Source organism: Scardinius erythrophthalmus, assembly GCF_964197995.2.
Source record: "Scardinius erythrophthalmus genome assembly, chromosome: 20".
Classification (NCBI taxonomy): domain Eukaryota; kingdom Metazoa; phylum Chordata; class Actinopteri; order Cypriniformes; family Leuciscidae; genus Scardinius; species Scardinius erythrophthalmus.
In genome coordinates, this window is record NC_138240.1 from 27,049,861 (window position 1) to 27,072,606 (window position 22,746).

General features: G+C 36.8%; 1 protein-coding gene across 1 annotated transcript; it reads left to right on the forward strand.

The window, feature by feature from the left end:
• Positions 1 to 20,248: 20,248 nt before the first annotated feature.
• rfk (riboflavin kinase) lies at positions 20,249 to 22,513 on the forward strand. The gene is made up of 4 exons (XM_081349392.1): positions 20,249 to 20,653; positions 21,506 to 21,657; positions 21,814 to 21,916; positions 22,043 to 22,513. Exons 1-4 carry the CDS (start codon positions 20,572 to 20,574, stop codon positions 22,189 to 22,191), a joined length of 486 nt encoding a protein of 161 aa, XP_081205518.1. The 5' UTR covers positions 20,249 to 20,571; the 3' UTR covers positions 22,192 to 22,513.
• Positions 22,514 to 22,746: the final 233 nt, after the last annotated feature.

Here is a 22,746-nt window from a genome sequence, read left to right on the forward strand (position 1 = left end):
CGTCCTCTCAGAGCGCGAGAAGTTCTCCCGGAGGATGCGCGCACTCGGCTTTGACGCGCAGAAGATCCGCGGCGCTTTTGTAAGAATGGCAGAGGTCCAGACCCCCCGCTAGTTGCGTTTTATTATGATGACACTGACTTTAGGACGAATAAGGGGTAAATAGGGGGAGGGTCTGACTTCATATGCGTTTAGTCCTATTCATCTGTACCAATCAGAGGCAAAGAGCAGCGCGCGCACTAATGAGTCTGATAATGATAACACACACTGCAAGACTAATGATGTGAATGTGAAATATCCATATACTGTTTATGGAGAGTTATTAGAATTGTTTTAAACGTCCCGGAACTTTTTGGAAGTTTACTTAAGAATAGCCTTTAATATTTATCGTGTGTTGTTCGCTGTCAATGCAATGTCAAACTGTTTTCAATTCACCTTAAAATATTGAGCTAATTCCAACGTACAAAAAACAAGTAAAAAAGTGTGTAAAGTACAAATATTATGAACAAAGGGACATTCTATTTCCAGTGCAAACCACATTATTTATACCATTTTTTTTTTAAATCGTTTCTTCTTTATCGTACATTGAAGTGTTTTATTTTGCATATAACACTGTTTGGTTATTGTACAGCATTATTTGAATGTATTTGAACCCTGATGGGGATCTGTGTTTTTGTGAGTAACACTGTGCTCTGTTTCATTGTAACACAGTTGCAGAAGAGATGCTGATAAACTTTTATTATACCACCTGTGTTATTACAGTAGGATTATGAAATGTAAAGTCACATAAATTCCATTTAATATTTTTTTTCTGTAATAGATAAGACAAACATTTACAGTGAGGGTTTCTCATTATTATTTGTTCTAAAGATGTTTTAACATAAAAATGAACCAGGCAAGAAGAATTATGCTCATTTAGATTATTTTTTTTTTTTACATTTTTCCTCACACACTTTTTCCAGCATATCTTACGATTGCACAAACTTCAGTTTGTTAAGTTTAATCTATTTTAATTCGTTCATGCAACCTAATATTAATTGTAAGTTGAAATAACATTATTCTTATGAAATTCATAATATTAATACAGATGAGTAGCTTCAGAAAGAGATGAGCATTTTTGTTCATTAAATGGTAATTTGTTAATATTACAGGCAACTTTTAAAGTCTTTCAACTGACACAGTTCTGTATATCTATAGCTCTTGACTGCTACACATAGCTTATCAAATAAAGCTATTTTCCTTTTTTTTTTTTTTTTTTTTTTGCTGGCCTTTTCTCACCCCTGAAGCTACAAATAAACGGTTTTAAAAATAAAAATTAAAATATTTGTCATAACATAATTCAACCAGGATCAATCAAGATTAGTCCAGTACTGTGAAATGTGGAGAGAGATGGCAGAGAGAGAAAGGGGAAACAACAAGACAACCACATAGGCCTACCCAAAAAATAATAAAGGCTATATATATAAAAAAAAAAATCCATAATTTTGCTTCCCTGAATATGATCCATCATAAGCTGCATTATCTGTAACCTTGTCATAACTTGACACCAGCACAAAAACGTTGCTAACATAATTATATACTATTTAACTCCTTTCTCTTGAGTAATTTCAGGTAAAACATTTCTGACAAATCGTTCAAAAGCTGAAGGCGCGCGCCAGTTTTTCACCGAGCTGAGCGGAGTCAGAATCAACCTGTCAAGCTGTTTGCTCTTTGCTCGTATTTCACTAGGATAAACACTTCCCCACAACCCCCGAGAACAGGTACTCCGGTAAACAGAATAACAAAAGCTCCGGCGCTCTTGTGCGGCCAGGTGTCACGGCACGATCCCACCAGGCGCCTTCTTCCTCGGGTTCCCGGCGGGTCGCGAATACATTACATTAATTAAGCCTTCAGTGATTTACCTTCCTGAGAGAGATGTCCAACAATATAATTAAAGGCGTAGTGGTTATATTAGCGATGAATATTCAAAACCGTGTCAATTAATTAGCCAACAGATCTTTCTCATTTTGTTCCTGAAGAGCTCCGGTGTTTCTCTAGTTTAAAGGGTCACCGGCGAGCGAGGCGCATGCATATTTCACACCCGGCGCCATTATCCCCCAGGCTTAATGTCTTTTGAAATGCAACTTGAGCTCCGGACCGCTGACGAATAACGTGTGTTTATACGCGCCTTTGACACGACGCGAATCATGCGGAGCGCTTGGCACCGGAAGGCCCCTGCGCGAGGCTGCAGCGGGAGCGCGCGCGTTCCTCCTCACCGTGTTGTTTAGATCAATATTAAACCTGCTCCCACAAAGCGCGGTGTTAAGTAGACAACACGCTGATATGCATAAGAAATTAATTAGACGGGTTTTCGCTGCATTCAACTCCTGGACAAATAACAACTTGTAAAGTGCACCTTCTGGGCATGTTGAACATATGCTGGAATTAGCCTTAATTGACTAATTACATAAATTACTCATTAATTTTACAGCACATCAATTATAAAAGATATATCAATTAATTTTGCATAAATTAAGGGCTGAACGTGGCAAAAACGGAGACGGGGAGATGAGCGCGCGAGGAGGGGGTCGGCTAAGGGCCGCGAGGCGAGGGTGGGGGGTCGAGGGGGGTGTTTCGTCTGTTTGTTCCAAGATGCTAATAATTATTTTTTCAGCTTTGGGCGAGAGACTCTGACTCTCGTCGTACAATAGGAAATGGAGAAACCCGCAATCACGGTAGTAATAATAATAATGTTAAAGACCCCTTACTAAGTGAGCGTATAGCGTTGCCGCAAGGACGAAGCATTTAAATCAATTAGAGTGGTCCTATTGGGAAATGAGACTTTGGCACCAGCAAGAGGACTTCATGGCCACCAAATGATTTACTGATGCCGATTAACATATGATCGCTTTAAGTGTGACGAGGAAGTCCTCCCATAAGTTAAGGTGATCTGTTTAATGTCTTCATTTTAAGATGGTGCTGCATTTTAAACTTGATAGATTCTAGATCAGTTGCATCAGGGCATATGCCGAGTTCTCAAAGTAAAAGTTACATGTGAAATGCTATAAGAGATATTTCAAGAATCAACCCTAAAGCAAAGTTTTAATATGCCTTATCTGTCCATAAACTCACGATATCTTCCCGCACTTGAAGTAGATTTAGATAATTGTCCTTCCTTTCCATCGCCTCTGGTCTATATATTTATAACAGACAAACTCATTCATCTTCCTACCTGCAGATCAGGCCGACATACACAATTGAGTATAAAACCCATTCACATACTTAATATGGAATATACATTTTGGTTTTCTGTATTTGTATTTTTTTCTCTCTTTCGCTCGCTTCTCTCTCACTCACACATACACATTAAAACTATCTATCTCTCTCCCCTGGTGAGAGCTTAGTGAATCGTGCAGTTGGCAGAGTCTGTCTCACCCGCCACACACACAGACACACACACACACACGCACGCACACACAGAGACACAGGGGCCCACAGTCAGTGGCCCTTACCTACCACAACCCTTTCCCTTTAGCAATCCATTCCTTACCTTCCACAATTCATTAACTATGCTTATTTCGTACCTGCATCAACATAATCCTGCTATTTTCATACTTGCTGTAATTCATTCCCAACAGACCTTCAAAAATCTAGTTGATTCTTTATGAGCTAAACACACCGTAGTGAAACTTTGGCGTCCAGACCCAAAGTAAAATCTGTCAGACCCTTCTCCAGCTCAAAATGTCTTTGGCAGGATTTGCATCAAAAAATGTTGGTTGTTATATGTATAAGTTGCATGTGATGTAGTGAATCAAACCTTGTTAAAAAAAAAAAAAAAAATATATATATATATATATATATATATATATATATATATATATATATATATATATATATATATATATATATATATTTAATAATGATAATAATAATAGTAATAATATATTAATATGTCACATTTTATTTTACAGTGTCCTTGTTACTTATGTTACATGTACTTACCATTGTAATAACAGTAAATTATGCACATGCAACTAACCCTCAACCAAATCCTATGTAAGTAACCTAACCCTATGGTAAGTACATGTAGTTACTTAATGTTACTCTGTACTTAAATGTATAATTAACAATGGCACCTTAAAATTATGTGTAACCCCTTAATAAAAATAAAACTTTTTTAATAATAATAATAATGCATTATTTAATATTATATTAGGTTACACTTTATCCGGTGTCATGTTACAGTGCAATTATACATTAAACTACTGATTAATAATAATTAACAATGTACTTACTGTAGGGTTAGGAGTAGGCTGTGGTTAAGGTTAGTTGCAATGTGATTATGCACAATTTATAGTAATTGTAGCAACTACATGTAACGTGTAGCAAGGACACTAAATATCCCAGAGAGCAACACAGTGCTGGCCCAGATCCGGCCCACATCTGGTACACATGTGTGGGCCGGATCTGGGCTGACACTATGTTGCTGTCTGGGATAATATAATCAAAATTAATATCAGTAGTAATACTATAGTATTCAAAGCTTGTGGAGCTTCAATAGGCGATATGGTTATTGTTTGAGAAAAAAAAATGGCTATATATTTTTGTAGAGGCTATATTTGATATGAATTTTATCCAATTCATTGATGGAAAGGGTTGCATTAGCAGGTTGTGAGAAACAAACGAGAGCCGATGAGAGTTTTTAATTTCAGTGACCACCTTACTAGGTCAGTATCTTATCATACATGTTGAATCCAACAAGACTTGGGTAAACACAAGAAAACAACTTAACACAATCTCCCCCCAGCCTCACGGCCATGAGCGCCACAACTAAATTAACAATGTGTTTAACAACGCGAAAGATAGACGTCCTTCTTAATGCGTGAAAGAAGTTCATGTGGAAACAGAACTGTGCGATAACGACCATTTGTCGGGGCTGCGAGGGCCTCAGAGTTCAAGAGAGACGGTAAGCGAAAGCCCGCTTCCTATCCGAGGGGTGTCGAGCACGGCCCCGCTATGCTTGTGGGTGGCGGGCGAGAGACATCGTCTCTCTCCAGCGACGATGTTCTCGCTCGCCCCTCTTCCGCTTCCATTCACAGCTCTCCCCCTCCAACTCCTAATGTCCCCCGTAACACTCACTGTTCTGATTTTCATAAAGTCGTTCTTCTCCTCTAAGCTGCCCAGTGTGTGATACCGGGATATGTGTAAAATAAATGATGTATATAGCTGTAGGGGGAAGCCTTCCTCCCCCAGAACTACCTTAGCGTCCAGGGAACATTGAACATTAGATCCTCGTTTAGTGAATAAATAAGCATTCAACTGAATGGCAGTGTTCGTGTTGGACTTTTTGTGCATATTTTACCAGAAAAGGAGCTAGGCCATTAGGGAGTTAATATCAAATAAATCTCCACTGGTCGACTGGCAGAAAGGGACCGGCGGCTCTGTAGCGCCCTGTTGGGTTACTAATGACCTGAGCGGGCTTCAAATGAAGCCGTCATATGCATGTCATTTGCAGTATGTATATATTTATATATTATCTTCTAATTGTGTTTGAGAAGAGAACAAAGCCACGAGCGCAGCATTTAGGATCAGGCCGTAAATGCTTTACAAAGGACTAAATAAGCTTGCTTTGATTAGTGCATGAATGTGTGTGTGTGTGTGTGTGTCCATGTGTGTGTCCATGTGTGTTTGTGCAGAATGATACTTGCTCAGTCAAGTGTGACAATAACCATGGAAGTCTGACTCAAGATCGCAGTACTTTAGAAGGCCATAAAACACGCTAAGCTGAGACAGTATTTTGTTTCTTAGTAGGATTCACTGATACCGGTAAGCTGATATATATTTTCATGTTGATAACTGGCAAATTGATGATAGTATTTTGTCTAAATACATAAAAAAATAAACTCAAATATAAAATAAATATTTCTTAACAAGTACATTTAGGCACCACAACATTGAAATATCTGTATGCAAATGGAAAATCAAATTGAGATCTGCTAAAGACGCTTTAACAGTGTGAAATTATTAGTGTTTGTAAAGATTAAAGGGTTAGTTCATGCAAAAAATTAAACAAATAAATCTGTCATCATTTAGTCACCCTCATGTCGTTCCAAACCCATTCAACTTTTGTTAATCTTTGGAACACAAATGAGGATCTTTTTGATATTCGCTCATCTTTTTTCTCTATCCATTGAATCTATTCATGCAATCATAAAATTCATAAAGATATTGTAAAAGTAATCTATATGAAGAACCAATCGCTTTATATGATGAACGGATTTAACGCACATCAGATATGGTAAATGGAAGCTCAAAAGTGCATGTGATGTCTGTTGATTTTCAATGGAATGAATACATAAAATGATGAGAGAATAATAAAAATATCTTCATTTGTGTTTTGAAGATGAACAAAAGGTTACACGTCATTTTAAGGTGACATAGTTACATTGTACTTACTCAAATAAGTACTGAGTAATATTAATTAAAGGGATTGTTCACCCAAAAACGAATTTAATCACCCTCAAGTTGTTCGAAACCTGTATGAGTTTCTTTCTTCAGCTGAACACAAAAGAAGATACTTTGAAGAATGTTGGTAACCAGGCAGTTGATCTCATTGACTTCCATAGTATTTTTTTCTACTATGGAAGTCAATGCTATACCATCAACTGTCTGGTCAACATTCTTCAAAATATCTTCTTTTTTGTTCAACAGAAAAAAGAAACAGGTTTGGGACAAGTTTAGGGTGAGTAAATAAGAACAAAATGTTCATTTTTGGGTGAACTATCCCTTTAAATACAAATCCCTTTAGAGTTACGGTTAGGGTTTGGTTTAAGGGTTAGTTACTTGTAATTATGCATAATTTACAGTTATTACTATAGTAAGTATATGTAGTAACGTGTAACTACGTCACGTCACCAAATAAAGTGTTACCCAAATGTTTTAAGGGTATATGAGGGTGAGTAATAGAGGACTTTTTTTTTTTTTTTGTGGTGAACTATCCCTTTAAATTTAAGTTAGCATTACATGAATATAAAAGCAATCTAAAAGTAAAAAAGGATAAATAAGCATAAACAATATCCAGTATCAATCAACCAAAACTGAACGCCCATAACCAATATTGCGCATCCATAAGACAAATCTTCACCGTCTATTAACTTTTTTACTTGGTAATGAGAACACAAATTCTACTTGACAACAGTCAGTCATCCCACTCTTTATAGAAAACATACAAGTTTTTCCTTTCTTGTTCTTGCAGCTAATTAAAACTTAAGAAAAAAAATCAAACAATGAGGCCTAGTTCTCTGCGGAGCTTTGGAGCCATCTGGAGCTCTCGCAGCCCCTCTCGTTTCTCTCCATCTTATGTGAAATTAAATATGCACAAGAGAAACAGCTTAGTGAATAGTGTTGCACTTTCAAATAGAATTAACCAGCGATTTTGAAACAACCAGGCCTACTAAAACACTCAATGAAACCCTTTGATTAGTTACAGTCAAACTATCACTATGTACACAGCACACACTGTGTAATTGATAACTATACAGTCCTTGAAACGATTATTGCGTCAGTGTGTAACGGGGCTGATTAACCAACGATTTGTTTTTTTTTCCTGTATACAGTCATCCTTCCTGTCTGAGGAAAATGTTCACAACATATTGGCCTTAGCCTGAATCACTAGATTAATTATTAATGATTATAATGAAATAAACATTTACCTTTATGAAAATTCAAGCTCATTTTCATCTGGTAATTGCAATTAAACATGAACAATAGTACAAGTTTGTGTGTAAAAAGAGCAAATTCAGATTGGTGGCAATGTGATTAGCTCATTAGCATTTTAGCATAAACTCCAGGCTACAGAAACTCTCAGTAATTGAAACTTTTAAACCTTTACTCTTTTTCCCACATTCTTACAGATAGATAAAAATCTCATAAAAGCAAAAAAGCAGGGCACATATTATGATGGGAGCAGATCTGAGGTTTGAAGCTAACCATGGTCCAGTAATTAGCATGTGCAGGCGCTGCGTTGGTTAGCAGTCCTCGTGCTGAGGAGTTGATGAACTGTGCTAGAGATAAAACCCTGGAGCCACACACAAATAAATCTGTCATTTCACACGTTATCATATTCATGAGCGTGTGAGTCTGAGTGTGTATCTGTGTGTTTGTGTGTGTGCGTAGCACATTACAGATGTTACAATAAGCCTACTTGTGTGTCTCAAATGTGCTAGCTATTTGGGAAACGATTGCTTTTCAGACCAGAAGTTTTTGGGTATTCTTTTCCCCGGGAGTGAGTCTACATGCTGCTAGTGTTTTTGCCGTTTGGGCGAAAATGAGCGAAGAGCTAACGATGTTTGTCATGTGTCTCCAAGCCGCCTGTTTGTTTATGCTAGGCCAGTTCTGCCCAGTGCTGCCTGTAAATAATTACCCACCCTAATTATGGCCTGGAGTTAGCAAGCGCTAAATGCTTTTCTGATGAGTACTGCCCTGGGTTAGCAGGTGCTGGGTGGCCCTCCTAGGGACTCAGATTGAAGAGGGGGCCCATATTCCTCCCTCGGGTCCCACAGGCGAATGGGTCGTGTCGCTTCCACATACCCCCCGAAGAATAATGTGTTTTACGCAGGGGGGCGGTTCTCCACACAGGGGGCGTAACATTGTGTGCAGCTTGCCCCTAGTGTGAGATCCATTACGCTGGCCTTAAGATCGCCTTGTTTTTAAGGACCTTTGTCATTAAGATGTGTCTTGCTGATAGAAATCAAAATGAAGTGGTGAAATTCACTGGAAAAATGTCATCTAATCCAAAGTTCTTGTGGTGATAATCAGGGGAATCATGCAACTGAACCTGACAGCCAGTTATTGTTTTATTATTAATTTTGTATGATTTTTTATTATTTGACATTTTAATAGTAACTTCTGTGGAGGGTGAATAGATTTGATTAAATTTGATTCCAATGTAATTCAGACTGGTTAGATTCAGATTATGATTCATTTGGGTGTGCTTCACTTAAAATTACCATTCTGCTTACAGAAATGAATTCTCTCTCTGCTAATGCTGTAAATTAAACATATAACAGGCTCTTCAGTCACAGTAAAATCAAAATTTACCATTTTTTAAGGAATATTGTAGTATTTATTATACTGTGCTTTATCTGTGCACATCATTATCTAAAAAAAATCATGTGCCCTCATAATCTTTAATTAAAATAACTTCCCCTTCGATTTGCAGTGACATCTCTTTTCTTCTGTTTACTGGTGCGAGGGCGGGAAAACCTGTTTCTCACATGAGATCGCAGCAATAGCAAACGACAATGATCTAATCAATTGCCAATGGATTAAATCAAGTCCTACCCTACATTTCTTCTTGTTCGAGAAGCAATTTTACTTAGTCATACATTACAATAGGGAAAGAAAGGACTATCGCAACTTCCGTTTAATGCCAACTTTATGAGTCATTTTATTTTCCGTAATCAGGTTTGGCCCATTCCCACCAAGAAGTCTTCCAATTAAAGTCGTGATGAACCAGAAGTAGCAACAGAAATAAAAGTAGGGTGGTGGGAACTTGGTTTTATGTAGGCTATCAACTGTTGATTGGATTTTGACAGTAAAGAGCCCCGCCTCACACACCAGGGTCAGAAAATGAACGGGGGCTCAGGGCAAAAACGGCAACAAAATTCATAAAAATGCCCCCAAAATTTAAGATATATAGGGCAAAAAAAATTCTGTATGAGTTCTTGTTTTTATTATTTATAAATATAGAGATATAGAGTGCTGTTTCGTTACTGAATCAATCGGTTTTGTGAATGAATGACTCAACCACTCATTTATAAAGACAGTTAGTTGCTTTGTCCCTGAAAGAATCAGCCGTTTTAAACAAATTAAATTAATTTAAAGACAATAATTTGCCAGCACCCACCCAGCAAGCAATTTTGTGTTTAAAAGGCGTCTGATAGCCGTCCAACACAGCCCAGACGTCAAGGCTAAAACAAGGCAAAATTTGGGCTGTCAGTGAAAATTGAATAGACGTCTAAACCATAGCCCAAGAATAGACTAGTCATTAGATAAAGAAATGAAATGAGTGAAGAAATTAAACCAAACACCTTGTAATCACTGTTTACTTTGCCTACATGATGGAATATCATACATCTTGCAAGTGATTTTGGCAAAAACGACATGTAACCAGAAGTGGGTTACTCATAGCCGGACTATATCGGGTCTGTAGACGGTGAAATTACGACTTTTGCTTGCTGGGCCACTGGCAGTTTAAGTTTCATTAGAATTTTTATCCCATAATTTCATTTTTCTATATTTCTATCTCATGCCTGTGGCTAATAAAATCATACCTGCGGTCCACCATGTTGCAAGAAAGACTGGCCGCACTTGCCCAGACGTCAATTGAACACGATGTTATGAGATCTCTGGAAAATAATGATAAACTTGTCAGAGCTTTTGCAAGTTCTAAACGTCAAAATCGAAATTACACATTGTGATGTGTGGATAGTGGTATATAAATATACTGTTAAGAGTGAAATATGACTTAACATTGTTTCTTTGAAACGTGCTTCCAAATTGCAAAGGTCGCCTTTGGAGTTGATGAATTCTCGCCTATGAGAAATGAGTGTTCCATTAAAAAATGGAGGCAGATCAATGTCTAGTCAAGTCACCTTTATTTAAAGATTGTTTCAAAGCAGCTTTACAGTGACAACAGGAAAATGATTCAATGATGCAAACAGAGTTCATTTAGGTCTAACAGCTCTAAAAGAAAACTTTCATTGTTCAGCTGAAGTCAGTTAGTGTTGATTCCGTTGTTCCGTTTTAAAGATCATCAATTATCAAATTAGTTAATTTCATCTATAAAGCAGTTCTGCAGAAAAACAGTGATGTCATCGTTCAGCTCAGTTCAGTTCTCATCAAAAAGAGTCAGTGCAGTCAAATCAATAATATTGTTGAATATTGTGTGTCCCCAACTAAGCGAACCTCTCCATTTATCTGTGTCTGTCAAGAATGTGCGCTTTAAGGGCGGAGTTTAACGTCTGAATGATTGGAGAAGTCCTGCATATGTCATCATATCCAGTTATGACATTTTGATTAAAATGGTTAAAATGTGAATGATGGGATGTTTGTTTGTTTGTGCGTACAGTTCTGTCGCTTGCCACTTTTAATGCTCAAGCTCAACTCTGATTGGCTGTCAATGTCGTAATCATTCATAAGTTGTTCTGAAAAAAATTCTGAAAGTGAGTTCAACGATATCATTATTCTATGTAAGCTTGTTTCTGCCACTGAATAAAAAATAATAAAGGTCATTGCGACTTTTTATCTCACAACTGTGATATAAACTCACAATTTATATCTTGCAACTCTGACTTTATAACTCGCAATTACGAGTTTATGTCTCGCAATTCAACTTTATAACATAAGATGTGACTCGCAATCGTGAGAAAACAAGTCAGAATTGTGAGATATAAAGTCGCAATTACCTTTTTTATATTTTATTCAGTGGCGAAAACAAGCTTATTACAAGGGGGCTAAAAGGACACCAAAGACGCCTTTGATTTTATTTTCCTCTAAACCACAAGATTGCACAAAACCTTTCCAAAATATCCGCTTTTCAAGATGCACCTTAGAGATAATCACCATATTTATAATGAAACCATATATATTAATCATATCATATAATAAAATATAATTTATTGTTAGCCTGCTACTGTAAATCTATAGCCTATTAAACTATTATGAGATCTCCAATGCTTTCAGAATCTTTTTTTTAAATAATTTTGTTTCTGTATTTTTAAAATATATTTTTTATATTACTATATTTTAATGACAGTATATTTATTGAACAACAATTAATTATTTTATTTATCAAAATAAACAGAAAATTGTACAAACTTTGCTAAAGTGATTGTTTTGAACAAATATTAACTTAGACATTTTAAAAAATATATTTAAATATTATTTTACCTAAAGTATTTGTATAAATAATGTGTGCCCACCTTGCCACTTCATACATTTATAAGATTTTTTAAATCTATAGCTCCCTCAATCTTCAATACATTTTTTTCTGCAATCAATCACACTGGAGTAATGAAAAGCACATTTAGTTCCGTTTTATGCACTCATAGAATTAGAACGATTATTAAAATGTCAGTCGTCCTTGGCGTAGTCTATACTGTAAAACAGACCTTTCTACTGGTTTGTTTTTCACTGCAGTAACCACTTTTTTTTTTTTTTTTTTTTTTTTTTTTACAGTTGCCCACGTTTTAAGTATTTGACAGCTGGATGCATCAAAAGTTTATTCCAAAAACAACTGCGCCACAAAAACATACTGTGTAAAATCTGAAAATAAATCCCGACGTAAAATCCACAATGGTGCCAAGCGCTAAAATACTTTTCCAGAGACACGCTGAACTCCGTGTTCGCGGAGGGGTTGGACAGGGGGGCAAGCTTGTGTGTGTGCCATCACGAGTGCTGTGTGTCTTGTAGCATGTCGCATCAAACTTTTACCCCCCACGGACGTGCTCAGTCTGTCTCCCAAACTTGCGCAGACTTGCATTATGTCAGCTCGCGCTTTGCCACCCCATTTGCTGTAGCTGTACTGCTGTGCGCGCAGACAGACTTATCAATCAAACGCGGCTTGATGGATTCTTCAGAACGATGGAACGATCGCCTCAGAAGAGCTGCGGAGTCTCGGAGCGCTTTTTTCTTTGACATAAGGGTATGCAAAGAGTGTAAATGGATGAACGGTTGATTGATTCTCGCCAGCGATGTTGTTGACAGCAGGAAATGTGTTTTGCATTGACTGTGTTTGCATGGGAATTTGCACGGGGCATGAGTTATCGAGCAGGAGTTTGGACCTTAGGCGATTCTACATAATGATGGCAGGTCGGAGAAGCCGAAATTCACTGTTTAACAGCCGTTACCTGTGGAGGGCCCGCAGAGAGAGAATGTACAACCGCAACAAAACAAAACATTACATATTTAGAAAGGTTATAAGGCAGAATAAAAATGTTGTTCCTGGCAAAAATCATTTTTTGTCGGATAATAAAGATTTATCACTCATATTGTTTAATGGGTGGTCGTCTTGACCCTCAGGCCAGATATATAGGTGATACCACAGGGTTCTAACATTACTGACTGTCCTTGACAAAGGCCCTGTGTTTAGGTATCGCCATTACTAGAACTGGCAGCGAGATTTAGGCTACATAACATAAATGTGTGTGCGTGTTTGGAAGAGTGTTACTAAGACGGGTATCAAGACCAGATATTGTCAGAGCTCTCATCAGGGTATCTGTGGTGAAAAACGATCCTGTCCTAGAGATGGTAATAATGCAATGGCTGCACACAGTTTTCCTGTCAGCTTTACTTTTCCCCCCTTACTCTCTTCCTCACTCCCTGCCTTCCCGGCAACCTCTCCATTTATCTGTGTCTGTCAGTGTTTCCTGCGAAATGACCTACAAGGACATACAACTAAATAAAGTTATTTCTTCAACATCTCTCAGAGTATATGGAGAACATATGCACTTAATTGTGGGTTCTCACTCTCAGCATGAAATGTGCTATTTTTGAGTGTCATTCACCACACAATAAACTTTTGTAATGTCTCACAATGCAACTTCAAATGTGTATTACCAAAAAAAAAAAAAGATATTTAGGTGACAACATCTTTGTCCTTCACATTTTTTGCAGTCACTTTTCAAAATTCATTGTTTAATTGAGCTTCTGAAATACTTAACCTCACAAAACGTCAACAGAATCTACATCTGAAGTGAACAAACTGAAATGATAGTCACAATAAGAAAGTGTAAAAGTACAGATTCATTTAATGCGACTCTGAATATCAAGATAGAAGTTTGTATCCCGTTTGACCCATATCATTTAAAAAAAAATGATCAAACCAAAAGTCATCTCTTAAAGGTAACTTTTAGATTAAAGACTAAACAACGCTTGTTCATTTTAAAATCTATATGTAAGTGCATTTTAATAAAGAAATGACATAACAAGCCGTCATTATGATTATGAGAACATAAACAAGATTTGAAATAATGTTACTTTAAGTGCATTTCAAACAAAGTTACTTAAAACTTTGAGGGAATATGGTACATGCGACGATAAACACATAAATAAGAGATTTTAACAATTGCGCCATACGCACACACACTCAAAAACAATCAAATTTTGTTTTCGATCATTTCAAAAGTCATAAAAATGCGATAAACACTGCAGCATTAAAGTTAAAAAAAGCAAACATGACGGCATGTGTGATTAGCCTCTCCTTCAAACACGAAATAATCGTTGTAGACACTTTTTCACTTCTATTCAAAACACACATGGGGGTCCCATTACATCGCTGTAAAGCTTCTTTAAAAAAAAGGGTTCAAAAGCAACCATGAAAAGAACAAAAAAAAAAAAAAATCATTCTCCGGAGACAAACAAAACCATTAATTAAAACAAGCTCTCAAACATCAATCTCTCTGCCTGTCACAAAATTATCATAATCTGGGAATGTTAAGAGTCTGTAGAGTAAACAGTTAATTTAGAGGAGTATTAATCAAAAAGTCTGGCTTTCTGTACCCCCTCTGTGCTGTGGCACTTGTACTTTTTCATCTAGCACACTTTGCACAGAGTGGGGGCAACTTTTATTGCACTTTTTCACACGTGTGCTTAAAGGACGCCATGGCAATTTTCATGAAACCTTGATTACCTTCAGTATTACTGGAAGGTTTAATCCTGAGACAAACATTCACTATGTTTTGGTATGACATCCAATATATTTTAAAAACACAATATTTTCATAAATGGATATATTTTTTTAACAGAATTTTAGTATTTAGCACTCACGATGTAGGCTACAGATAACGCAAGTTAAACCTGAGGTATCTAGGCTGTTTTTTCCACTACAGTGTCATTAAAGGAATAGAACACCAAAATGAAAATTATCCCACAATTTACACACCCTCAAGCCATCCTAAGTGTATATGACTTGTGTATATTACATAATATCCTGGTTCTGGTACTCCAGTGGGTTAAAGGAGAACTCCGGTCAATTTTAACATTGAGCTCATTTTTTTGTAAATTTGGAGTGCTGTCAGAACAGAGAACAACGACAAAAATCGGTGTTGCCTACACCGTGTTATCCTCTTTTTAAAATTTGCACCCTGTTGACTTCAATGGGGCAAGTTTTAAACCTGCTTTTAGCCTCTTAATATCCTTGATGTGTCATTACAAGTGCCCAGCCAATGTGAGTGATTCCTTCAGAGTGAACACAGTGAATCTGACTGCAGTAGATGTGAAAGATATGAATAAAAATGATGTTAATTCAGCCAGCGCAGTGAGTGCACATACCTGTATTTACTTCCTGTTTTCGATCTAAGTCCAAAGTAGTTGATTGTCGAGTTCACGCGCATGATCATAGGTAATTAAACCTATGCGTGTGAACTCGACAATCGACTACTTTGGACTTCGACCGAAAACAGGATGTAAATACAGGTATGTGCGCTGGCTGAATTAACATCACTTTTATTAATATCTTTCACATCTACTGCAGTCAGATTCATCCGTGTTAACTCTAAAGGAATCACTCACATTTTGCACTTGTAATGACACATCAAGGATGTTAAGAGGCTAAAAGCAGGTTTAAAACTTGCCCCATTTAAGTCAACAGGGTGCAAATTTTAAAAAGAGGATAACACGGTGTAGGCAACACCGATTTTTGTCGTTGTTCTCTGTACTGACAGCACTCCGAGTTCTCCTTTAATAAATGCCTTCTGAAGTGAAGTGATGGGTTTTTGTAAGAAAAATATCAATTTTTAAAACGTTATAATCAATCACTGGCTTCCAGCAACGGCCGTCACACGTTACCAAGAGAGTCGAGTTCCGGCGGAAGAGAGAACTCTGATCCGACGTTTGACGTGGGAGGAGCGTACGCTTAGGTGAGAATTGACGAACGCGGAAGTGCAGAGGATAGAGCAAAACAAAATGCCAGTCATGAATTAGAAGTCTAAAACGAGAAGTTTTAAAGAAAAATGTCAGAGGAATATAAAAAAAGCTAGGTCGGGTCAGAGGTCACCCTTCCGCCGGAACTCGACTCTCTCGTGAGTTCATGTATGACCGTTGCCGGAAGCCAGTGATTATAGTTTATAAAGTTTTAAATATGGATATTTTCTTTACAAAAACCCAGCGCTTTGCTTAAGAAGCAATTTATTAACCCACATGAGTTGTATGGATTACTTTTATGATGGATAGATGTGCTTTTTTGGGCTTCAAAAACCAAGGTACCATTCACTCCCATTATAAAGCTGGGAAGAGCCAGGGGATTGTTTAATATGACTCCGATTGTGTTCAGCTGAAAGAAGAAAGTCATACACACCAAGGATGGCTTGAGGGTGAGTAAATTTGGAATCATTTTCATTTTTGGGTGAACTAACCCAAGGCGAAGTCATGCCAGAAGTGTTGAGCTGTGGGGCTCACACGAGTTTGAATCTAGCCTGCAACCTGTTTTTACTCCGATTCGCCTTTCTCTCCATGATCTCTGTCTAATAAAAGAGGCAAAAGCCCAAAGATAGTGAAAACATTAAACAAATCTACTGAGGACGTTTGCCCTGTCTATTATCAGCCCGATCAATCGTCTGTGAGCGCTGTAGCTGCAGAAAGAGGAGAGCGGGGCAGAGATGAACAGATGGCAAGAGACTATCATAGCAGTTGAATGTTTATTCACAGGTGTGTTTGAGGAGTGCGTGTGTGTATGAGGGGAAACTATAGAGAGACTGCTTCTGTAATAATGTTGGAGTGGGTGTATAATGTGAGTATACAAGCTGTTAATCTCTCCTGTGTAGCTGTGTTTAAATGCGTTTATGCTTCATTAAGCATGCATTACCTGCTTCATTACTGCTGTGTTGCAACCACAGCCAGTGAGGCTCATGCTCCGAGTGTGGGTGTGTGGAAGTTCATCGCTTCCAGACACTGACCTGGGCCTGACGGGATACACTGCCACACCAGCTGACTCCTTAGAGGGACTTGCTTTTTTTCCTGAGCTTTTTCTTGCTTTAGTTTCTCTTGTGTAGTGTTGAAGGTAGCATGAGGCTGGGTAAATAATGACAGATTTTGCATACATTAATACACAAACGTATATACATTGATTTCTCTGGTCACTTATGACAGACTTTTCCAATCGTTTAGCCTAAACCTAACCCTAACTTAAATTTTTTGAGTGCTAAACTGAAATTTCAAAATCCAATCAACAAATGAATGACAGATAGAACTAAGTCCCTGCTCTACATTTTATTCTGTAATCTGTTGCACTCGCATGTATGTCACAATACTGGAAAAAAATGCTGTTAGTTTCATTGTGATTTTATAGTGGGGAAAAAAAGTATAAGAAATGGTGCCTCTTTTGACTGTAAAGTAGTTTGTTGTAAAATTCACAGCAAAATATCTGAGTTAAGCTTCCTTCACACCAAGAACAATATCTAACAATATCTATATTAGCATCCACACCAACACACAATAACATTCTGTACAGGCTTTATAGGCTTACACAAAAGAAGATATTTTGAAGAATGTCGGTAACCAAACATTTAATGGGCCTCATTGACTTCCACAGTAAACGGTGCCCCTCAACTGTTTGTTTACCGACATTCTTCAAAATATCTTCTTTTGTGCTCAGCAGAAGAAAGAAATTCATACAGGTTCAGGGTGAGTAAATGATGACAGAATTTTGTATTTTTGGCTGAACTAGCACTCAGGTATGGGTTGTATGCACAGGGTTATATGGAGCATTACTGTTATGTGTGCATGGCTATTCACAGGATGTAGCCTAATTGTGAAATTCAATTTAATTTAACCTTAAAAGTTAAAGAGTTATATCCAACATAATACAAATGATATGATAAATCTCCCGCGCACGGGCGATTCTAGGATATTAGGATGTCCAATGAGGATATGACTTAAAAAAATGATTGAATATACTATACTAGTGTAGGCAGAACAATACAGTTAGTTGTACACTACCTATCAAGTCAATCCCTGAATATTTAGTGGAGGATTTCTGTCACCTGGTGGAAAACAAACACACTTTTAATATGAAAAAGTTTGAAAAAGTTCCCACTTTGAAAATGACCACTATAACCAGTAGATGGCTGCAGAGGACCACTCAGTAGCTCATTTGCCATTTCCACTCCCTTTTATAGTTCTTTTGAATATAATGTATATATATATATATATATATATATATAGCAATTGTATTGTACTGAAGTATGAAGTATAGCAAAAGTTGTAAAAGTCACAGTTAGATGACAGGAAATAGGCCTAAATGAATAATTATCCCAGATTTTACAGTGGATGGGGAAACCTACATGAATTATCATCATATTCATATTATCATCATACATCATATTATGTAAACTGCATTTATAAAGAACAACACAGATGCAGATATCATAACAATATAGCCTATTAATAAATGTACACACGTTGTCCTCTGCTTTTGCTGGCACTGCGCTGCTACGGATTGAAGAAGACGCTGAATAAAGCAGACCATAATACGGGGACGAGCCGAAGCCTGCGGTTTCATATAAGTTTTAAAGGGGACTGAGGCGATCACAATTAGTGTACATTTTAGTTATTCGCAAATTTTAGGGGGGCTGGGTGGAAATTTAGGGGGCTAAAGATGACACTGCTCTCGTGGTGAAAAATATTTTTATTTAGGTTTTAATCTGTTACATTATAATTTGCCCCAAAAAGAATTGACATAACCCCGTGACGATATTATAATATTGATGAATATTAATTGTATTAATAGGCTATTTGAAGATTCTTTCCTTACATTTTTTCCGTATTTTTTTCTTTTTCATTATTTCTTTATTTTCTTGGTAACAACACTATAGGCTAATAGTGTTAAAACAGTGGATTAAGGACTTTGAAAATGGAACGCAAATGTATTTTTGTATGAGATTGCGGTTATGTTTTAATTTGAAATTAAATGAATTGATGAATTAATAATCTTAATTTAACGACATGGCTAATGCAAGAAAAAGCTATTATTTAAAAGAGTATGAGAGGAATCTTGTGTTACATACTCAAATGATGGAAGAATGATTGAGAGAACGTCACAGCGCTCTCATAGCTCACACCAGGTAAATGGCGACACCTTCTGGTCACTGACTTCTTTTAGGGAACAAGAGTAAGAATAAGAGACTATGGGTTGGATTAAAGTAAACTAATTTACATGCATGGCTATCGGAAACTCAAATGCAAACGAATAGTAGCAATTTACTGAGAAATTGTATATATAGTAATTTGTTATATATATACACTACCTTTCAAAAGTTTGGGGTCAGTAAGATTTTTTAATGTTTTTAAAAGAAGTATCTTCTGCTCACCAAGGCTGCATTAAAAACAAAACAAAAAACAAAACAAAAACAATAAAAAAAACAGTAATATTGTGAAATACTATGACAATTTAAAATGACTGTTTTCTATTTTAATATATTTTAAACTGTAATTTATTCCTGTGATCAAAGCTGAATTTTCAGCATCATTACTCCAGTCTTCAGTGTCACACGATCCTTCAGAAATCATTATAATATGATGATTTGATGCTCAAGAAACATTCATTATTATTATCAATGTTGAAAACAGTTGTGTACAATTTTTTTTCAAATTCTTTGATGAATAGAAAGTTCAAAAGAACAGCATTTATTTAAAATAGAATATTTTCTAACATTATAAATGTCTTTACTGTAACTTTTGATCAGTTTAACTCATCCTTGATGAATAAAAATATTGATTTATTTTATTTCTTTCCTACAAAAATAAAATTAAAATTCTTACTGACCCCAAACTTTTGAACGGTAGTGTGTATATAAACGTTCACATAAAATGAATTCATAATTCAAATTCATACTGAAGCTATTTATACGGTGAGGTAATTAAATCTAACGATTATATATAATCTATGACTAATGCAAAGGTCTCGAATAATCATATGATATCAGACCTTTTGTACAGATTGTGTCATCATGACATGCAGTACGAGTTGGGAAGGTCTCTGAGGTTGGTTAGTTTGATAATGTGTAGCCTACTTTATTATTCCTGCCATCGTTTGTGAACGGACAAAAATATCTACAAATTATAATTTTTGTGTAGTCACTTAATTAAAGTCGTACGAACTGAATTAAATCATTTGTACCCACACACACACACACAAAAAAAAAACTATTGGAAAAAATATTTGTCTTAGTAAAATTGCAGGACTTTTATTTTGAATTAATCCTAAAGGAAATACGTAGCAAGGTCGTTGGGGAAAAAAAACCCTGCTAGTATGACGTGCGGTGCGACACTCACAGTTGGCCGACCGGTCACATAATGTAAGGAGCAATTACAGACCTGTGGTATCTCAGAGGATATTCTTCTTCATTCACTTCTTCATTTAGTCTCAAGATTCACAACAGCTGGGACTGAGACATCAAGGCTCTTCATTTTAAAACTGATATTTCCTATATACATAAAAAACGGGCATTAGATAAGAGAGAAGAGTCTAGAAGAAGGGTCACTGTCCTCAACCGAAGCGGACACCTGTCTGGATCTCTGAATCACTTACGCGTTGACATGAGGAGTTTGCCTTATTTCTGCCGGGGGAAGGTTATCCACGGATTCGGACGGGGAAGCAAAGACCTGGGCATCCCAACAGGTGAGAATAAGACTTAAAGAAACATTTCATCCAAATAATAAAACTTCTGACATAATTTCCGCACTCTTATGTTGTTTCTCACCTGTCTGACTTTCTTCCGTGAGACACAGAAGTGAGTGTTACTTTTGTTGAATGGGAAAAGGTACAATAAAAGTGTACGGTGGTGACGTCAGTGGCTAACATTCGGTTTAAAATGACGATACGAGTAAATTATTTTTGGGTGAAAAAAATTCGTAAAGTAGTATTTTAAACACAAGATGTTATAATCATTTGATAATGTCTGCGCTTTAGGAATTAAACCGCCACAATTTGATATTCAGTTCAGTTGTAAAAAAAACGATGCTAATAAATAGGCTAACTTGTTGTAATGAATGTGATCTTTCAGATAAAGTTCTGCCCAAATTAATCTATAACGTGAATCTGTAAAATGCTTGATTATGAGCCACCACATTGAACAGTCATTTATTTTTGCATAATAGAGCAACAGTCCGGTTCAGAAGTAAAAAAAAAAATTCCATTCATTTTCTCAAAATGGAAATTTATTTTTTTGTTTAATCATACCTTATAAACCTTTACAGACTTATACTGTGAGCTCTGAGTTTAATCGATGGTATGTTGAAGCCATCAGATTGCATTATTTAAACCATTTATATTTAACAGTGGTATGGAAAAACTACATTACCCATGATTCATAAAAGAACATTTCCCAATCAGAGACTTGCGGCTCAAATGACATAATCGAAACAGTCTCTTCCCTAATACTACTTAAATACTTGTGCGTAGATCCATATTTGGCATAGATTTTGTAAATGCACATCCTAATAAAATGTTTTCTTTCCATTCCGATCTCAGCAAACTTCCCAGAGTCGGTTGTGGACAATCTCCCCGCTGACATCAGCACCGGCATCTACTACGGATGGGCTCGTGTGGATAATGGAGACATTCACAAGATGGTGATGAGCATCGGCTGGAACCCTTACTACAAAAACACAAAGAAGTCTATGGTATTTCCATGTCAACCTTTCTAGAGTGTGCAAACATCTACAAGCTGAAGAGTTGATATCTTTGCATTCATTAAATGTTAATAGTGACGTAAATAATTAGTACATTATACCCGAGTCTGATATCAAATATCATGTATTTATCGCTCTGTGTGACAGGAAACGCATGTGATCCACACGTTTAAGGAAGATTTCTACGATCAGATATTGAGCGTGGCCATGGTTGGCTACATTCGCCCTGAGAGAGGATTCACATCGCTTGGTAAGACGCACTGAGCTGCTCTCTTGAAATCACTCCCACATCACATGATCTCTTTGACCCTGTTCACCCACCCAAACAAACTTGTTCACACGGATAAATGAACCCATTGCTGTGTCTTCCTCACAGATGAGTTGATAGCAGCGATTCATAGTGACATTGAAGAGGCGAAGACAAAGCTGGACCTGCCTGAACACTTGAAACTGAAAGAGGATAACTTCTTCAAGACGTCAGTATCAACAACAGCCAATCAGATCTTGAACGGTCATCGACTGTAATGCTCACTTTCATGAGCGCATATTTAAAGCCTGTTTATTCCATATTCAATTTGTTATTTATGAAAAAAATATGTCTGTTCCCAAGTGATGCTTTGGTCAAATGTAGGCACTATATGTGTGTGTGTGTGTATGTTCATATAGTTCATCAGCTTTTGTTTCTGTGTATATATAGGTAAAAGAAGGATTTCACTTACTAGAATGACTGAGGTATTATCAATGCAGTTCACAGGTTAAACGTCACAGAGCCCTTCCCAGAATTCCATGTTTACCACAGACCTCTCGCAATGATACTGTGTGGATACTAAGTCAGGGAGGGTCAAAATATATTCCTCTTTTTGATTGTTTTGTCTCCACCTTCAGTTTAATTTCATTATTGTTTAAGAAAGACTCTTTACATCAATAAAACGCTTTAACAATAGTCAAAATCAGTGGTCCTCCTCTTTGAGGTGAAATTAATGTTTTTTTATGGTTCTCAGAGAACTGTGAGTAGAGGTGGAAGTCCAAGGTTGAGATGGAGTTAAAGCCTAGGTTGTTGTACGATGAGTGTATAGACAG